The sequence below is a fragment of the Chrysochloris asiatica genome, unplaced genomic scaffold, assembly GCF_000296735.1.
Source record: "Chrysochloris asiatica unplaced genomic scaffold, ChrAsi1.0 scaffold00167, whole genome shotgun sequence".
NCBI classification, from domain to species: domain Eukaryota; kingdom Metazoa; phylum Chordata; class Mammalia; order Afrosoricida; family Chrysochloridae; genus Chrysochloris; species Chrysochloris asiatica.
The window spans coordinates 6,528,191-6,548,494 of NW_006408685.1; the positions used below are offsets into that span (position 1 = coordinate 6,528,191).

The 20,304-nt window shown below is 37.8% G+C and overlaps 1 protein-coding gene across 1 annotated transcript in view; it reads left to right on the top strand.

Moving 5' to 3' along the window:
* The window catches only part of HDX (highly divergent homeobox), a 395,136-nt gene that overhangs the window by 185,353 nt on the left and 189,479 nt on the right, over positions 1-20,304 (top strand). The window contains exon 4 of the mRNA XM_006871312.1: positions 10,181-10,327. Coding sequence (XP_006871374.1) covers positions 10,181-10,327 — 147 coding nt within the window. The remainder of the gene's footprint in view (positions 1-10,180; positions 10,328-20,304) is intronic.

The following is a 20,304-nucleotide window of genomic DNA, read 5'->3' on the forward strand; positions in this document are numbered from 1 at the left end:
TCTTTGTCTATAGAACAAAGAACCGAGAAGTAGCTAAGATATTTTTAGTTAATCCTTTTGGAGAAAGGCTTGAGCTTGCAACTTTTAGTCTTAGGCTTTAGGAAAATATCACATTTATCTGTGGATTATCAAGAGCTCCGTGTATTAAATTAATACATGTAACAATATTAAGATGAAAAACAATTTGCCATTAACTGCCAGTGGCCTCATTTGTTACATTCGGGCCTATAGGGCCTCGAACCTCTGACCAGTCTTACATAGTCCACAACAATTTGATTTCTTTCTCTTTTTTTTCTTTAAGTTTTTATTATGGATTGAGTTAAAGTTTACAGGGCAGATAATTAGTTTTACATTCAACAAATCATACAACTTGTTTCATCACAATGATTACAATCCCCTTCATTTACCATCAGTTAAAAGTATTTCTCTCTATTCACTTTAGTTCTTAACAAAAAAAGCACTCAGGTATATATAATAATTTATATCACCAAAGGGCACATTTTGCAAGTCTGCCTCATGGCCACCATCTCTTAGTCCCTCTCTCTTCCCATGAATCTAGAGTCCTCAGCCACTCACCCTCTCCATGTCCCAGCTCTGCCTTCATCTCTGGTGTCACTGCTTCTCTGGATAAGGTTTTGGATTCCGCTTGTGCTCTTCTCCCTTGATGGTCCTAGGATCCTCTGTAAGATTAACTGCTCCCCCATTTTTGTTACAAAACTTCTACCTTTACAATTGTGACAGTCACAATTAGTCATGATAAGAATTACTCACTATTGAATCATAAGAACCTTATTCCCATCTCTTTTAACCAGACCTATCTAGACATGATGAAAACTATTCAGTGGGGACTCTTTCTTTCCCCCCACACTCTTAAATTAAACTCCCTCTTGAAACCTTGTAAGCCAGTCACTTTGTGCCTTTGTTGCCCCCTCATTTTAGGTAGCCAATGTCTAAGTTGCCCATCCATATTTATCCTGAGTAGAGAAGGGATAGCATTGGTACTTGATGTGAAGACTCCTTCCCTCTCTGTTGGTATTTAGAGTTACTACTTCCTTGAGTATAGGCCAGGTTCGTCAAATTGTAGCAATTTACCCTTGTTTCCTCTACCTAATATATAATTAAAAAAATAATCTTCCTTTAGTCAAGTTCTGATTATCAAGCCATTGAAGCTAAATCAATTGGATACTATCTGAAAATTTCTTGTTCATCTCCCCTCACTTCATATCAGCTGGATGCTTCACTCATAGCTCTAGCCCTCTGTGGCTATGTCCTTGTCCATGGGCTAAGGGGTCCCCAGGTCTTACCACACTTTGGAAAAAACAGCCCTTCCTCTTCTCTCGCTCATCTCCAGGTCAACGGGAATCAATGGACCGTGATTGAACTCAGCCCATTGCTGCCTTTCTCCCTCTTCCACTCACCAATAGACCAACGTGCTCTCCAGCAAGCTTACATGCCTGATCATGTGTTCCATTTGATTTTCAGTCTTATGTGTTTGTGTGTGTGGGTGTCCTGAAAGAACTTGATTGCTTGCCTTGATGGCCTTCCGGTGAACAGCTTACATATTCTAACAACAGTCAGCCATACTACCATTTTTGTTTTGGGTTTTTCTTGATGATATTTCTTTGAAGATGCATCTTCTGTCGCTCTAGCTATTCCAGGCTGGTCTGCTTGTCCTTTTTAATGGGAATGTCCCACCTCAGAAGGTTCTGGATGGGATTCAGGATTCCACCTAATGTCCTATACTCTGCAAAGGCTCCGCAAGAGGCCTGTTTCACTGGGCAAGTTCTAGAACCCCTTTTAGGTATTTCAATCAGTTATAGGCTGAAAATTAGCTTACAAGTTTTCTGTAATCATATTTCCCAACATACCTTTCTATCCTACTCAAGTGTCTATTTTGCAATAGTAGTCAAGGGAAACCAATATTCATAAGACAGTCAAGCATCTTAGTATAATTTCCCTTCTTCAAATTATGCCTAGATCCCTGTATCACAGAGTCCTGTTGTTCTAAGTTTAAGCATGCATCACTATTTACCTCTGTCCCACTTAGCCCATCTCAGTGTTCCCCTATCTACCTTGTTCTTCCACCTCCTTGTCATTCTTGTATTGCCATCCCCAACACCTGAACTATGATATGTCTACCTTTACCCTGTGCTCTACCATTGCCTCCCTCTACCTCTCCTGAACCCCCCTACCCCAACCCTACCGTTGTGGTTACCTTATATTCCATTAACTCTTCCTTTCATTTGTTGTTGTTGTTGTTATGTGCCGTGGTGTTGGTTCTGACTCATAGCAACCCTACACAGGGTTTCTGAGGCTGTAAATCTTTATGGGAGCAGACCGCCTCATCATTCTCCCATGAAACTACTGGTAGTTTCAAACTGCTGATCTTGCAACTCGCAGCCCAATTCGTAACCACTATGCTACCAGAGCTCCTTCATTTAAGACAGTCTATTTTATACTGTAATTTACTTGACCTTCCTACCACCTAGATCTCTGTTCCTCTGTGTTTACCTTCTTTCACATTGTAATTGTTTTGATCATAGACTGACTTCCCAGATTCTCTGAATTTGTTCTTATAGTTTTATTCTGTTCTCTACTCTTCCATTTTTCGATTGACTTCTGGGTGATGCTGCCATGTACATCAATCTCTGGTTGCTGTCTGTTCTTGCTGATTGTTTGTCCACAGAACTCCCTTTAGGATGTTTTTCATCACAGGGTTGGTTTTGACAAAATCCCTTAGCTCTTGTTTATCCTGGAATGTTTTGATTACAAAGTCATATTTGATAGATTGCTTTGCTGGGTAGAGGAGTCTTGGTTGGCAGCTTTTTTCTTTCAGTGTTTTATATATGTCTCCCCATTGCCTTCTTGTCTGCATGTTTTCTGTTGAGAAATCTGAGCTTAGTCTGATTTGCTTGCTCTTTTCCTTAGCTGCCTTCAGGATTCCGTCCTTATCTTTGATTTTTGTGAGCTTGATTATTATATGTCTTGGTGTTTTTCTTTTAGGATCTATACTTCCTGGGATTTGTTGAGTTTCTTGGATGCTTATCTTTTTGCTTTTCAGGATGTTAGGGAAATTTTCTTCCAGAAGTTCTTCAGCTATCTCTTCTGTGGATTTGTGTGATTCTTCTTGCTCCAGAATGCCGATAATTCTTAAGTTACTCCTCTTCATGTTGTCCAACATGAATCTTAGACTTTCTTCAGATATTATTTTATCTTTTTCTCTGTTTATTCTTCTATCTTAGTGGTATTGAGAGATTTATCTTCCGGCTCACTAGTTCTGGCTCCCATCTCTTCAATTCTGCTCCTTTGCTCTTTCAGTGTATTGTCCATTTCTGATATTCTATTATTAATCATTTGGATCTCTTTCTGTAGATTTTGAATTGTTTCCAATGTCATATATATCTTATTTGATTGTTCCAGTAGTGCTTTCCTGACTTCTTCCTTATTTTCTCAACTCCATTATTAAGTATTTTGATACATTTCATAATCATTTTTCTGAATCCCTTTTCAGGCATTTCCAAAGCCTGCTCTCCTTCCAGTATAGAGTGTAGATTTACCTCCAGATCATTTGTCTCAGTCACTTTATCTTGTTTCTGGACATGAGCTGATATGGCCATCTCTTTCTGTTTTTTTGGGCATATTCAGTGTGGCCTTAAAACTTAGATGGGTACGTGTTTTGATATTTTTTTATGTTTTCTGATTTCCTCCAGGTAGATGTGATCAGGAGATGGATTTCCCTTTTCACTCTTCTTCCTAAAAATTTCAAGATGCCACTGTTGGTTGTTATGACATAACTCAGGATTTAATTTTCAGCCTGTTTCCTTTTTACTCTGCCTGTCCTGCTCCATAACCCCCATTCAGTTATTTTTCCTAGTGATAAACAGTTCAAGGCCAGCTGTGGCTGTTTTGCACTGCCGTTTGGTTTTAAGTGGAAATTGTCCCTTTAAATTTTGAGGAGATCTGTGTGCATGCATAATAGAACCCTCCAGGGATGGGGGCACCCCCTCTAGTCAACAGCATGGAGGTGCACAGACAATGAGAGGCCAATAAATAGATACGAATATTAATGTCCACAACTTTATCTCCACGGTTCTGTCAGGTGTTCGTGGCTGCTCTGGTCCTTCCCCAGTTTGGTCTCCCCCAAGATGGCTACTAAGGGAGCAGCTGAGCACCTTCTATTAGAAAGAACTGGATTTCTTGCTTCTACTACACATTCCACTGTCTGTAAGCCTTCCAACTTTCTAAATATTTCTTTATAAGTGGTTCAGAGTCATAAGACCATCCCCTGAGCTTATTTGATCTGGTACTGTGTTGTTGCTGACAGAGCTCCTCACTGCACTTCCACTCTATCTGCTATCTTGTTTGTTCTCTGTTGTTGTGGTATTATTTTTTTTTGATTTTTTAGTTCCCCTTTTACATTGGGGATGGGGCTCTTTCTTTCCCTATGATCCCAAAACAGACAGTAATTGTGGTCATATATCTGAGTTATAATGACACCTTATAAAAATCACACAATCCAGGCAAGGGCCAAAACCAGCTGCTATACATCAGATAGACAGCAAAAACTTGCTAGAGGTCCCCTGAGTTGAGTAGTAAAAAAAGTGAAGAGGGAAGCACATCTCCTGATCATATGTCCTGGAGCCAATAAGAGAGCTTAATAAGACAGTAAAAGAGCTTAATAATACATCAATATGCATTCATCTAATTATTGAAAACACAATCTAATTATTGAAGATGCCAAAGAGAGAGTCAAAGATTTTGGCTCATGTCCAGAAACAAGATAGAATAATTTAAACAAATTACCTTCAGTTAGACCCATACTTCCCATTAGAAGGAGGGTAGGCTTTGGAACTACCTGAGAAATAATTCAGGAGAATGATATTGAGGTGAAAACAAATGCTCCACAGAAAGGTTGAGAAAAATAAGGCAGAAGTCAGGAAAGTGTTACAACAACAATAAAATAAGATAGAAATATTCGAAACAATCAAAACATGCAAAAGTAGGTCTAAATGATTGATAATAAAATATCAGAAATGGAAAATACATGGAAAGGGCAAAGGAGTAGAATTGAACAGATGGAAGCCAGAACCAGTGAGCTGAAAGGCAAATCTCTCAATCCTGCTAAGATAGAAGAGCAAGCAGAAAATAAAAAATAAATAAATAAATAAATAAAAACACTGAAAAAACTCTGATTCATATGGGACAATATGAAGAGGACTAATTTGAGAATTATTGGAATTCCAGAACAGGAGGAATCACAGAAGACCACAGAGGAGATAGTTGAACAGCTTCTGGAAGAAAATTTCCTTAATATCCTGAAAAACGAAAAGATAAGCATTCAAGAATCTCAGCAAACCCCAGGAAGGATAGATCCTAAAAGGAAATCACTAACACATATCATAAGCAAGCTCTCCAAAATCAAACATAAGGAGATAATCCCGAAAGTAGAAGCAATCCTTACAAAGGCAAACAAATCAGATTAAGCTCTGCTTTTTCAGCAGAAAACATGCAAGCAAGAAGGCAATGGGTGACATATATAAAACCCTGAAAGAAAGAGAAAAACAACAACACCAAAACTGTCACTCAAGAATCGTCTTCACAGTAAAGCTGTCAATCAAATGCAGTGGTGTAATAAAAACATTCCAAGATAAACTGAAGCTAAGGGACTTTGTCAATGCCAACACAGTACTTCAAAACATCCTATAAGGAGTTCTTTGGACGGAGAACCAACAAGAACAAACAACAATCTGAGATTGGCATGAGTGCTAACACTACCTAGAACTCAATCGGCGTATGAAAGAGTTCAGAACAGAACATAACTTTAAGAATAAATTCAAAGGGTCTGGGAGGTCAGTTAATGATCAAAACAACTACATTGTGAAAACAGGTAAAAAATATAGGAACAGAGATCCCAGTGATGAGGTGGTTAGATAGTTTGCAGGCTAAAATAGATTGGTTTAAATGGAGGAAAAAGTTAATAGACTATAGGGTATCCTCAAAGAAAATTAATACTTCACAACATATCAAGAAGAAGAAAAACCAGGAAAAACATGGGAACATTAAAAATATGAAGCTTAAGGAAAGATATCCATACTAAAAGAAAGAAAGAGAAAAGTCTTTGTTGGCTACCAGGAGTGGGAGGGAGGGCACACTAGAGCCAGGTTAGGGAATAGACACATCGTAATTTAGATATTGGGGAGGGCAATACACAAAAAGGGGGAAGGGAATGGAAGAACAAAGTAGATAGGGGAACACTTAGGCAGGTTTGCATGGGCTAAATGGGACAAAGGTAAATAGTGATGTATGCTCAGCCTTGGAACAACAGAACTCTATGATACAGGGATTGAGGCATAGTCTGAATGGGTAAAAGAGGGGAATAATATTAAGATGCCTGATTGTCTTATAAATGTTTTTTCCCTTGCTTACTATGGTAAAATAGACACTTGAGTGGGATATTAAGGAATATGGCAACACATATATAGAGAAAACTTGTAAGCCTGTCTTCAGCTTATAACTGATTGCAATACCTAAAAGGAGTTTTATAACTTCCTCAGTGAAATAGGCTTCTTTCGGAGCCTTTGTAGTGTATAAGACCTTTAGGTGAAACCCTCATCCTCATCCAGAACTTTCTGAGTGGGATATTCCTACCTGAAAGGACATGCAGACCAGTTCTTGAGCAGCTCAAGGAGCAGCAGCTACTTCTTGAAAGAAAGATCAGCAGGAAAAATTGAAAACAAAAATGTCAGTATGATTGGCTACTACAAGAACAAGCAAGTTGTTTGCCAGTGAATCATCAAGGAAAGCAATCCAGTCCCTTCAGGAAAAACCCCCTCTCCAAGACAGAATCTCAAAGGGAACACATGTACAGACCTGTAAGCTTATTGGTGATTACGTTGGTCTACTAATGAGTGGAAGAGGGAGAAAGGCAGCAATGAATATATAGGCTGAATTGGACCACATTCCATAAACTCCTGTCGGCCTGGAGATGGCAGAGAGACTAGGAAAGGCTGGTTGATCAGAATTGTGATGAAACCTGAGAATTTCTAAAGCCATGGACAAGGACCTAGCCACAGACGGCTAGAGCCAAGAGTGAATTTTTACTAGTTAAGTTAAATTATTGTTTGCTTTTAAGAATACTTCAGAGGATATTTTTAGTTTAAGGTTTAAAGATTATCGCAGGGCAATAGTTCCAGGGGTTCCTCCACCCTCCATAGATCCAAAATCTCTATAGTATGTGAGAAATTTTTAATTATTTTCTATATTTTCTCCCTTGCAATCAATATTTTTCTTTGTAATATTTGATCAAAACATTCAGTAATGTTAGCCAAGCATCATCCAGTTCTGGTCTCATGGCAAAGGTAGCGTTATTCATGTAGGCAATTAGATGTGAGTTGCATATCCTCCCCTATTCCTGACTTTTCTTCTTCCTTTGTTGTTCCAGGCAACTTGAGACCAATTATTGTGCTTTAGTCACTTGAAGATTTTTAAAATTCTATGCACTGTGCAACAAGCTATTAGTATACAAATTACCTTGGATGTCCCATGAAACCATGACTCTAACCCTCCAAAGCAAGGAACTAAATTCCTTGGTTGTACATAAGCAGCCTCAGCATTTAATGTTTGCTTGTTTGTTTTTTTCATAGTTGAGAACTGCAAATATATAACACACCTTTTGCCAATTCAACTTTTTATAGATACACAACTTATTGACAATAATTTGATTGTTTAATGAATCTAAATGCAAAAGGCATGATCCCTGAAATTATGGAACTCATGTTATTTGTGTTAGTTGCTATAGAGTTGATTCTAACTCACGGTGACCTATGTGTGTCAGAGCAGAGTTTTCAAGGAAGTGACTTTTTTGAAAACAGACTGCCAGACCTTCTTTTGGGGTGACTCTTGGTGGGTTCAAACCACTACCCTTTTGTTGAATAATCTGGCTTAAGCTTTTAACAGTGTGTGGTGCTCAGCACCTCAAGTATCTTGGAATTTATTAGAAAGATGGGGGAAAAATCAAAAAACAAGATTGTAATCACAACAGAATAGGTTAGTGTCTGCATTGATGATTCGGATAAGGCAGAGTAGTACACAGTATATGGAAGACTAAGAAAGAAAACAGAGGGAGTTTAGTTTAAGGGTGTGCGGGGGAAGATAGAGTCCCCACTGAATAGTTTTCATCTTGTCTAGATGGGTCTGGTGAAAAGACACGGGGATGAGACTCTTATGATTCAATAGAGAGTAATTGTTATCATGACTAATTGCAACTGTCACAAAGGTAGAAGTTTTGTAACAAAAAACAGGGAGTAGTTAATCTTACAGTCCAGAGGTGGAGGACCCTAGGACCATTGAAGAAGAGGAGCACAGGTAGAATGCGGGATGCTATCCAGAGAGGCAGAGATGGGGGCAGAGATGGGAACATGGAAAGAGGGAGCTACTGAGGACTCTAGATTCATGGAAAGTGAGGGACTGAGAGTCGGCAGCCAGGAGGCAGGCTTGCAGAATGTGCCCTTTGGTTGTTTAAATTATTATATATGCCTGAGTGTTGAAAAAAAAGAAAAAAGAGCTAAAATGAATAGAGAGAAATACTGTTAACTGATGGTACATGGAGGGATGGAGGGGATTATAATCATTGTAATTAAACAAAGTGTATGATTTAGTTCCTAATGCAAAGGGGTTGCTTTTAAGTATATATATATCGAGATGGATCAGCCAGGTGGCATCATTGATGGCGTCAAGTGGCAGTGGTAGTGAGGTTGGCCCAGTATCGGACATTCTTTTGTTCTGCTGTGCATGGGGTCGCTATGAGTCGGTTCCGACTCGATGGCACTCGACAACAACAACAGCAACATATATATATGGTTCAGTTTCACATTTAATTGAAATACTTGCATATCATACAAGCTCAGCAGAGTTTTATCATCTGTTTTTATTTTAAAAAGAAAAGCAAAAGTTGTCTTTAAGGTTGATGAACATATCAGAGGTTTTCTATCTACTGCATCGCAGTATATGCAAAATGAAGTCAATAAAATATGTAGTCATTTGGGTTAAGCTTCACCTTTCACCTCTATTGCCGGAGTTACTTGAAATCTATTATTTTCACAAAATCAGCAAGAAAATTCCCTGTTTGAATCAGAAGTGTATGATGCCTTTTACTGTGAACATGGCTTTAGAGTTCAAAAGAAAAAAAAGTATCCAACTTTAAGGGAGCACTGACTTTTTTCACTGATACATTTTTTACCATTTTCTAAGTGAGTATTTATTATTTTAATGCTAATTGGTTTTTATTATCTTAGTTATTGGCACAGGACTGAGCAGTGTTTCGTTCTGTTGTGCAAAATAAGGTCGCCATGAGTCGGTACTGACTCGATGGCACCTAACATAAACAACAACAACCCTATTCATTTTCTTAGTTAAAAAAAGAGTCTTAGCTTTAAAACTAACCCCACCTCCTGCAGAAGCTTCTGCTTAACATGTATTGTCATAATTTGTCACTTACAGTATTACTAATATGGAGTCCTGGTGTTGTGCTGTATGATATGCACTGAACTGCAAGGTTGGCAATTCAAACCCACCAGCCAATGAGTCAGAACTAACTAGACCGCACTTAGCAACAATGAAAACAATGTTATCTTCCCACATACTTCTTATTACTCTTTTAAGTAATTGTAACTTTAATAGACCTCTGTATGGCTGGCAAATCTAGGCTAATTTACTTAAAGGCAGCACTCTGGAATGATACTACTTTTGTAGTATCATAGAATGTTTTTAGTGTATGAATATGAACAAGTATATGCATAGAAAGGGATTTTGAAAGAATATGTACTAAAAAGTTAATGAGTGGTCATTTCCAAAATTGTGAGTGATTTTAATTAACTTTTAATATATCTGTATTATCTACAATTAACATGTGCTGTTTATACAATAAAAAACTTTTACCGTCAACATTGTTTAACTGTCATCAGTTTAAAAATTCTACTCATTTAATTCTAGTACATCATATTATGGAAATAAATACAATGAAAATAGTTGTTTTCAGAATGTAGAAATGCAGAGTAAGAATTATGAAATGTCTTTGGCAATTATTATGTTTTGAAAATAACCTAGCACATCTCATCCTAATGTTTCTTTCTATAATATTATTTCCTTTGATAATTCTAATTCTTAAAAATGTATTTTACAGCTACAAGATCGTACTCAGTTCAGTGATCGAGACTTAGCCACTCTTAAGAAGTACTGGGACAATGGCATGACGAGCCTGGGCTCTGTTTGTAGAGAGAAAATTGAAGCAGTTGCAACTGAATTAAATGTTGACTGTGAAATAGTTCGGGTAAGATATTTTCAACAATTTTTATGCTGTTAAATGACTGTACCACTAAAGTGAAAAGACAGTCACAGACTAGGAAAAAAAAAAAATGCAAATCACACATCTGACAAGGGACGTGTATAAAGAATATGTAAATAACTCTTACTTTTAATAATAAAAAGGAAAATTAACTCAATTTCAAAATAAGAATTTCACCAAATAATATATACAAATAATAAGCAAATGGAAATATGTTCAACAGCATTAGTAATTAGCAATATTCAAATCAAATCCACAATCAGATGCCTCTTCACACTCACTTTTATTGGAATGGCTATAATAATAATAATGTTTTAAAAGATCTATAACAAATTCAGCAACAATTGTGGTGATGGCTCAAGATGGGGCAGTGTTTTGTTCTGTTGTTCACAGTGTTGGCTATGAATCAGAGTCAATTTGATGGCACATAAAAACATAATAACAAATGATGACCAGCATGTGATGAAGTTAGAATACTTGTATACTGTTGGTGAAGATGTAAAGTGTTTGAGCCTCTTTGAAAAACAGTCTAGTATTTCCTCAAAATTTTTAATATAAGATTACATATGACACAGAAATTCCATTGCCTAGGTATTCTATGGACTTCTGGCATGGCATTGTAAGATCAACACTGGACTTTGAACCACAAGGTCAGCTGTTCAAACCCACCAGCTGCTCCTTGAAAACCCTATATAGGGTCACTATGAATCTGAACTGATTCAATTCCATTTAACAGCAATAATAGGCATTATGTGAGACAAGCATTGGAGTGTGAACTACAAGGTCGGTGATTTAAACCCACTAGCTGCTCCACAGGAGAAAGATAAGAATTTCTTTTCCAACAAAGATTTGTAGTTTCAGAAACAGGGTTGCTATGAGTCAAAAGTGACTCGGTGGCATGTAATAACAATAACAAAGAGCATATGCCCAAGTTAATTGAAAATGTATCTCTACTCAGAAACTTGTATGTAAATGTTCATAACAACATTTTTTCTAATAGCCAAATGTAGAAAGAACAAATATGTCCATGAAGTGATGGATTAAAAACAGTTGGTATGTACATACAATGGAATAGTATTCATGAAAAGGAATCAAGTACTGCTACAACATGTAAACACTATGCTAAGTGAAATAAGGAAATTACCATAGACCATATGTTATATGGTTACATTCATGTGAAATGAGACACTGTAGTTGAAACAATGGACTCAAACATAACAAAAAATGAAAGGGTGGCATAGGACTGGGCAGTGTTTCTTTTGTTTGTACATAGGGCCGATATGAGTGAGAACAAATTCGACGGCACCTGTCTTAGTTATCTAGTGCTGCTGTAATTCAAATGCCACAGTAGATGACTTTAACAAACAGAAATTTATGTTCTCACTTTCAGAAGCTAGAAAACCGAATTTAGAGCACTAGCTCTGGAGAAAGGTCCTTACATTCTTTCAGCATCTGTAGGTCCAGCATTCCTTGGAGATCTCCATGTGTCTCAGTATCAATTTTTCTGTGCATTTAGGCTCTTCAAATTGTTAGACCCCAAGGCCCAATGACGCACTCCACTCCCAGCTCTTATTTCTTGATGGTTATAGGTTACTTTTTCTCCTCACTTCTCTCTCCTTTTATATCTCAAAAGATATAAGCGAATTCTGTAGAATGCATGCGATATCTTAACATCACTGTTGTTCAGTGCTGTCGAGTGAGTTCTGACTCATAGTGACCCTATATAGTGTCTCCCAGGAGGAGCTGATGGGTTTTAATGACTGACCTTGTGGTTCAAACTGGTTTTTCATTGCAGTTCTTATACTACAGTGCCACTTCATAGGAATGAGGAATTACAACACATGAGATCAAAACTTATCACATCAGATGACATGATGGGGTGATTTCATTATATTAGATCTCATCATGGTGGATTACTGTCTCCTAACTGCCAAACCACTGAGTATCCGGGCCTAGCCAAGCTGATGCTGTTGTTGTTGTTGTTGTTAAGTGCTGTGGAGTCGGTTCCGACTCATAGCAACCCTGTACAGGGTTTCCAAGGCTGTAAATCTTTACAGGAGCAGAAAGCATCATCTTTCTCCCGTGGAGTGGCTGGAAGTTTCTAACTGCTGTCCTTACGGTTCACAGCCCGATTCATAACCACTACGCAATATAGCCTTAATTATCACAGCACCTAGCAGCAACAACATAGTGACAGAAAATGGATTAGTAGTTCCCAAGGGCTGAGGTAGGAGAGGAGTGTGGGGAGTGGGAAGTGATGACTAATAGGTACTAGGTTTATTTTGGGAGTTATGAAAATGTTCTAACATTGTGGTGATGATTCCACAACTCTGAATGCTGTTGTTGTTAGGTGCTATTGAGTCAGTACTGACTCATATTGACACTGTACACAAAAGAATGAAACACTGACCGGTCCTAGGCCAACCTCATAATCGCTGCTATGTCTGAGTCCATCACTGCCACCATCATGCCAATCCATCTCATAGAGGTTCTTCCTATTTTTCTCTAACCCTCCACTTTACCAAACATATCTTTTTTCTATTGACTGGTCCCTCCTGATAATATGTCTGAAGTATGAGAGACAAAGTTTAGCCATCCTGGCTTCAAAGGAGCACTCTAGCTGTACTTCTTCCAACACAGATTTGTTTGTTCTTTTGTAAGCCAATGGTACTTTTAATATTCTCCTCAAACACCATAACTCAAAGGAATCAATTCTTCTGTAGTCTTCCTTATTCACTGTCCAACTTTCACATGCATATGAGCTTACTGAAAACAGTATCACTCGGGTCAGGCACACCTTAGTCCTCAAATTGACATCTTTGCTCTTCAATATTTTAAAAAGGTCTTGGCAGCAGATTTGTCTAATGCATTTGATTTCTTGACTGTTGCTTCCATGAGTGTTGATGATTTATCCCAGCAAAATGAAGCCTTTGACAACTTTATCTTTTATCCACTGATATGGATGTTGTTTCTTGGTCCAGGGGTGAGGGTTTTTGTTTTCTTTACATTGAAATGCAACCCATACCAAAGGCTGTGGGCTTTGATATTCATCAGTAAGTAAGAATGTGCTCAGTTCTCAGTTCTTTCTTTGTGACAGTCCCTTCCTGGCCTAATTCTTGCTCCTTTTGTGTCTCATAAAATAAATGTGTTACAGTGAAACTACCCTTACATTGGATCACGTGTATACTGTCTTCTGATTAAGAGTTTCACATTCCATCCTAAACTTACAATGGCTATGATGACCATGTCAGATTTCATAATGGGGGAAATGCATGTCAAAACACTGAGAATTGTGGCCCTGCCAAGTTGACACATATTTGGGGATTACAGAGTTCAATCTATGACATATTTATACACTGAAAATTACAAAACATTATTGTAAGAGATTAAAGAAGACTTAAATAAATGGAAAGATTTCCCATGTTCACAGATTGTTGTTGTTAGGTGCCATTTAGTAGGTTTCAACTTGCAGTGTCCCTATGCACAAAAGAATGAAACAAGGCACAGTCCTGCACCATCTTCACAATTCTTGTTACGTTTAAGCCCTTTGTTGCTGCCATCATGTCAATCTATCTCCTGAGTGTCTACCTCTTTTTTGATGACCCTCTAGATTACCAAACATGATGTCCTTCTCCAGGAACTAGATATTCCTTATAATTTGTCTGCAGTATGAGATATGAAGTCTCACCAACCTCACTTCTAAGAAGCATTCTGGTTGTACTTCCTCAAAAACAGATTTGTTCATTCTTCTGGGAGTTCATACTGCTTTCAATATTCTTCTTCAACATCATAAATCAAATGCATTTATTATTTTCTAGTCTTTTGTACTCATTGTCCAATTTTCACATGCATATGAGGTGACTCAAAATATCATCATTTAAGGCAGGTGCGCCTTAGTCCTCAGGTTGATATCTTTGCTCTTTAACGCCTTTAAGAGATCTTTTACCCACTGCAATATGTTGTTTGATTTCTTGCCTGATGCTTCTATGGTTGCTAATTATGGATCCCAAGCTAAATGAAGTCTTTGACAATGCCAATCTTTTCTACATTTTGTTATTGTCAAATGCTGTCGATTTGGTTCTAATTCATGGCCAACTTGTATAGGGTTTCTGAGGAGAAGCTGTTGAATTTGAACAGCCAACCTTGCAATTCAAACTTACCTTTCCTGGGGCCAACTGTTGCGTCTGACAATCAGCTATTCTCTACTACCCATGTGGAATGATTAAACCCAAGTAGGGGTGATGGAAGATTAGAATAAAAAGGAAGACACAAGATACAAAGAAATAAGTAAAGTAAGGACCAGGTGAGATGCAGCACTCTGGTAGAGATACTGTGGTGCAGACCAGTGCAGCAAGTTTATTATGTACACATCTCAAGATGAGGTGCTTGGAGCATGGTAAATAGTGCAGGAACATCTTGTACTGAATAGTGCATGCAGCAAGTGGAACATTATCAGAAAATCTGTAACTTGTAGTAGCTAGCTGGAACACAGATTAGAGCAGCTAAATCTATGTGCAGACTCAGCTAAAAGTCATGGCTGTGTAAAAAGACCGGCTCTGCAGGTTCCTTTTCCCTTCAGCCTACTTTGCAGACTCAAGAGGCAGCTAAGCCTGGGTGCAGTCCAATGTCATGAGCCACAACTGAAAAGGCACACTTTTGGTGGTCTGCAATTCAAGGTTACATTTTGTGACAACCAAGAGGTCAGCTATAACCCTTGGTTGAACTGTTCCCAGGCTGTAGACCTTCTGCTCAGTTGCTCCCAACAGACCTTGAGGCACTACATCAGTTTGCTGATAGATTTCAATTTGTATTTCATCAATTCTTGGATCCTTGTTTTTCACCAATGCCTTCAGTGCAACTTGGACTTCTTCCTTCAGTACCATTAGTTCTTGATCATATGCTACCTCTTGAAATGGTTGAATATTGGCATTTCATTTCAATACAGTGACCCCATTATCTTTTGGTGCTTTCTGCATCATTCAATATTTTAATCCTAAGATCATTCAATATTTTAAGTTGAGGCTTAAGATTTTTCTTCAGTTTTTTTCAGCTGGAGAAATGCCATGCATGTTCTTCCCTTTTGATTTTGTAACTCCATGTCTTTGTACATTTCATTATAATATTTGGCTTTGTCTTCTTGAGCTTCAGTTTTAATTTTCCTTTTCAGCTCTTTTACTTCCACATCTCGTCCATTGACTCTGTTTTTTCTATACTCAAAAGAAAGTTTCTGACATTCATTTTTGTCCTTTCTTTCCTGCCATTTTAATGATCTTTTGCTTTCCTCCTGCATGATGTTCTTGATGTCATCCCTCAACTTTCTGGTCTTTGATCAATAGTGTCTAATGTATCAAATTTGTCTTTATATTCAGATGTGATATATTCAATGCTATATTCTGGCTTTTGTGGAATTATTTATATTTTCTTCAGCATCAGCCTTAACATGCATACGAGCAATTGATGATCTGTTCCACAGTCTGCCCATGGCCTTGTTTTGGGTCATCATACTAAACTTCTCCATTGCCTCTTCCCATACATGTAGTCAATTTGACTCTTGTGCATTTCATCTGGTGTATTCCATTTACCTTTTATGTTGTTGCAAAAAGGTATTTGCAGTGAATAAAACATTTGTTGCTGTTAGGTGCCCTCGAGTTGGTACCAACTCGTAGCACCCTTAGGCACAGCAGAATGAAACACTGCCTGAACCTGGGCCAATCTCACTATTGTTGCCATGCTTCAGACCATTGATGCTGCTACTTTGCAAATCCATCTCACTGGGGGACTTCCTCTTTTTCTCTGACCCTCCACCTTACCAAACAAGATATCCCTCTCCTGCAACTGGTCCCTCCTGACAACATGTCCAAAGCATGAGAGAATTTTCGCCATCCTGGCCTCCAAGAAGCACTCTGGCTACACTTCTTCCAAAACAGATCTGTTTGTTCTTTTGGCAGCCCATGGCACTTTCAATAGTCTCCTCCAACACCATAATTCAAAAGCATCAATTCTTCTATGGGCTTCCTTAGTAACTGTCCAGCTTTCACCTCCAAAATTCTATCATGTGATATTCAACATGATTTGTATCACCAGGGTCCTATTTTCCAACTACTGAAGTTCTTTGTTTCCAACCTCTTTCCAATCACCAGTATCAACTTGATTGCATGTTTGATCAATTTCAGATTGAAGAAGTTGGTTTGTTGTTGCTGTTAAATGCCATTGATTCAATTCTAATTCTTAGTGATCCTGTGTAGGCTTTCCGAGGAGCAGCTGGTGGGTTTGAACCACTGATCTTGTGTTTCAAAATCCAGTGCTTATCCAATAGCATCACACCAGAAATCTGAAGAAGTTGATAAATTCTTCAATTTCTTCATAACTGGCTTTAGTGGTTGGTGGGTAAACTTGAATAATAATAGTATTAATTGGTCTTCCTAGTGGACATATGTTTACTATCTTATCACAGACAGAATTGTATTTCAAGACAGATCTTAAACTGTTCTTTATATGATGAATGCAATGCCATTCCTTATCAATTTGCTGTTCTGCATACAATATAATGAAATAGGATTCATGTGTCACACCATACACAAAAACAAATTCAAAATGGATTCAAGTCCTTAATGTTAAAATTAAAACCACAAAATTCATAGAGCAACACTGTTGGTCCCAGCTTTTAAAAATGGATTACCTAATATAGGATTACCTAATATAGGTGGCTAGGGTGAAGGTGCAGTGAGGTTCGCCATCAGCAATACCGCAGAATACCAGGCAAAGCAGATTCACAGCAGAGCTCCAAAACGTGGAACGCCAAAGATAGGAATATTTTAAAAGTTTGAAGGCTTATAGCTAGTGGAATTTGTAACAAAAGTAAGAAACCATGTATTTTTGAATCTGTCAGACTTGGCAACTCTGAGACGACAACTTGGGTGAGACCAAATTGCAAGACCAAGGGGGAGTAGACACACCACAGAAAAATGCCTCAGGAACCTCAGAGTAAAGGTGGACAATACATTTTGTTGGCTTTGCTTTGTTCTGATTTTTTTTTTTTTTTTTATTGAAATCTATTCATTGACCCCCACTGTTTGCACACCTCCTTCTGGTGACGAGAGGGGATGCCTGAGCGAGTGGACACCCCCACCCTCACCACTGGTGGGTTCTTCTGCCACATCTGTGTACAGATACTCTCAGCCCAAGAGCCAGCACAGAACTTTTGCTTTTTTTAAAAAATACGGATAAGCCAGAACTAGGGGCATGGAGAGGGAAAGAGAGTTTAAAAACAAAATAGGCCAAAAATTAAATTACATCCTGAGGTACAGCATAACAATCAACAGTGGCATCTTGAAATTTCTCAGGCAGCTTTGAAAGCAAGAAGCTGAAAGAGGACATAAAAGTTATACACATACTGGGATACAGATTTTTTTTTTTTTTTCTTCTCTCTCTCCTCTCCTTTTTCTGTGATTATAGACTACAGTATCCAATCTAGTTTTTTTGGTGGGTTTTTATTATTTAGTTTTTGCTGTTGTTGTTTTGCTGTTTTATGCTCCGCCTTCTACATTTGGGGGACTCTTTCTCTCCACAAGAAGAGACAGAAACTGCTGCCAAATAGCCAAGCTACAATCACATTCTATAAAACACCAAAATCCAGGCAAGAACCAATAACAACTGCTACATACCAGAGAGGCAGACAACACCTGTGAAAGTTACTCTGAGTTAAGCAATAATAAAAGTTAAAAAGGGAACCCACATCCTGATCATATCAACCTGGAAGCAATCAGAAAGCATAAAAAATACAAAACACATACTCAATTAAGTATTAAGGCCACAGATAAACACTAAACATGTCCAAGATGCAAAAGCAGATAGCCATATCAGCACATGTCCAGAAACAAGATAAAATGTGTGAGACAAATGACCTCGAGGTAGACCTGGACTCCATTCTGGAAGGAGGGCAGGCCTCGGAAATGCCTGAGAAGAAATTCAGAGAAATGATTATTAAATGTTTCAAAACACTTTACAATGGAGTTGAGAAAAATAAGGAAGAAGTCAAGAGAGTGCTACAAAAACAATCAAATAAGATAGATACAGCATTGGAAACCATTCAAAACCTACAAAAAGAGGTTCAAATGATCGATAATAGAATATCAGAATAGACAATACACTGAAAGGGCAAAGGAGTAAAAGAGAAGAGGTGGAAGTGAGCTGGAAGATAAATGGCTCAAAACCAATAAGATAGAAGAGCAAACAGAAAAAAAGAATTAAAAAAATCTGAAGAAGGTCTAAGATTCATGTTGGACAACATGAAGAGAAATAACTTAAGAATTATTGGCATTCCAGAACAAGAAGAATCACACAAGTCCACAGAAGAAATAGTTGAAGAACTGCTGGAAGAAAATTTCTCTAACATCCTGCAAAGTGAAAAGATAAATATTGAAGAAGCTCAATGAGACTCAGGGACCCCAAAAGAAAATCATCGAGATATACCATAATCAAGCTCTCTAAAATCAAAGTAAGGAGACACTTCTGAAAGCAGCTAGGGAAAACAGAAGTGTCATATACAAAGGCAAGCGAGAGTCAAATTAAGCTTGGATCTCTCAGCAGAAGCCATGCAAGAAAGAAGGCAGTGGGAAGACATATATAAAAAACTGGAAAAAAAAAAATGCCAACCAAGAATCTTTTATCCAGAAAAGCTATCAATCAAATAGGACAGTGTAATCAAAACATTCCAGGATAAACAGAAGCTAAGGGATTTTACTAAAGCCGACCTTGTGCTATGAAACATCCTAAAGGGAGTTCTGTGGACTGAGAACCAAAAAGAACAGACAATAACTAGAGATTGACATACGTGGCAGCACCTCCCAGAACTAAATAGACAAGTGGAAAAGTTGAGAACCGGACAAAACAATAAGAACAAACCCAGAGAATCTGGGAGGTCAGTCTATGATCAAAACAATTACAATGTAAAAGAAGGTAAACACGTAGGTACAGAGCTCCAGATGGTGACAAGATCAGGTAGATTATAGGATAAAATAGACTGCACTAAATGGAGAGAAAAGTTAATGGACTATAATGTAACCTCAAAGAAAATTAACACTTCACAACATACCTAGAAAATGAAAATCCAAGAAGAACATGGAAACATTAAAACTATGAGGAAACTCACAAGAAAGAAACTCACAAAAAGCATAAACTCAGCAAAGGAAGACACACAGAACAAAGAAAGCAGCAACACCTCCCAAAAAACAAACATAATGGCCACAATTAATCCATACCTATCAATAATTACACTGAATGTAAACAGATAAAATGCACCAGATAAGAGATGGAAGATTGCAGAATGAATAAGAAAACAAGATTCTTCAATATGTTGTCTGCAAAAAACACATCTCACACACAGATATAAAAACAGATTAAAAGTCAAAGGATGGAAAAAATATATACCAAGCTAATTGCAATAAAAAATGAACAAGAGTGGCAGTACAAATCTCTGACAAAATAAACTTTAAGGCAAAAACCAGCATAATATTTAAAGATGGACTTTAGGAAACCAATAATATTTAAAATTGCTGCCCAAAGGATGAAATAACTAGGAATATATGTAACCACTGATGATATGGAGCTTTTCCATCTTATCTTTCCACAGATGTAGTCAATTTGATTTCTATGTGTTCCATTTGGTGAGGTCCATGTGTATAGTCGTCTGTTATGCTGTCTAAAGAAAGTATTTGAAATAAACAAATCATTTGTTTTGCAGAAATCTATCATTCATTCTCCAGGATCATTTCTATCGGCAAGTCCAAATTTTCCAACTACTGGTCCTTCCGCTTTACTCTCAACCTTTGCATGACAAGCTATGGAGAACACTGTGAAATATGAGTATTCCAGAACACATACTTGTACTTCTGAGAAATCTGTACCTGTACCAAGAAGCAGTTGCTCGAACAGAGCATGGGAACACTGAATGTTTTAAAATT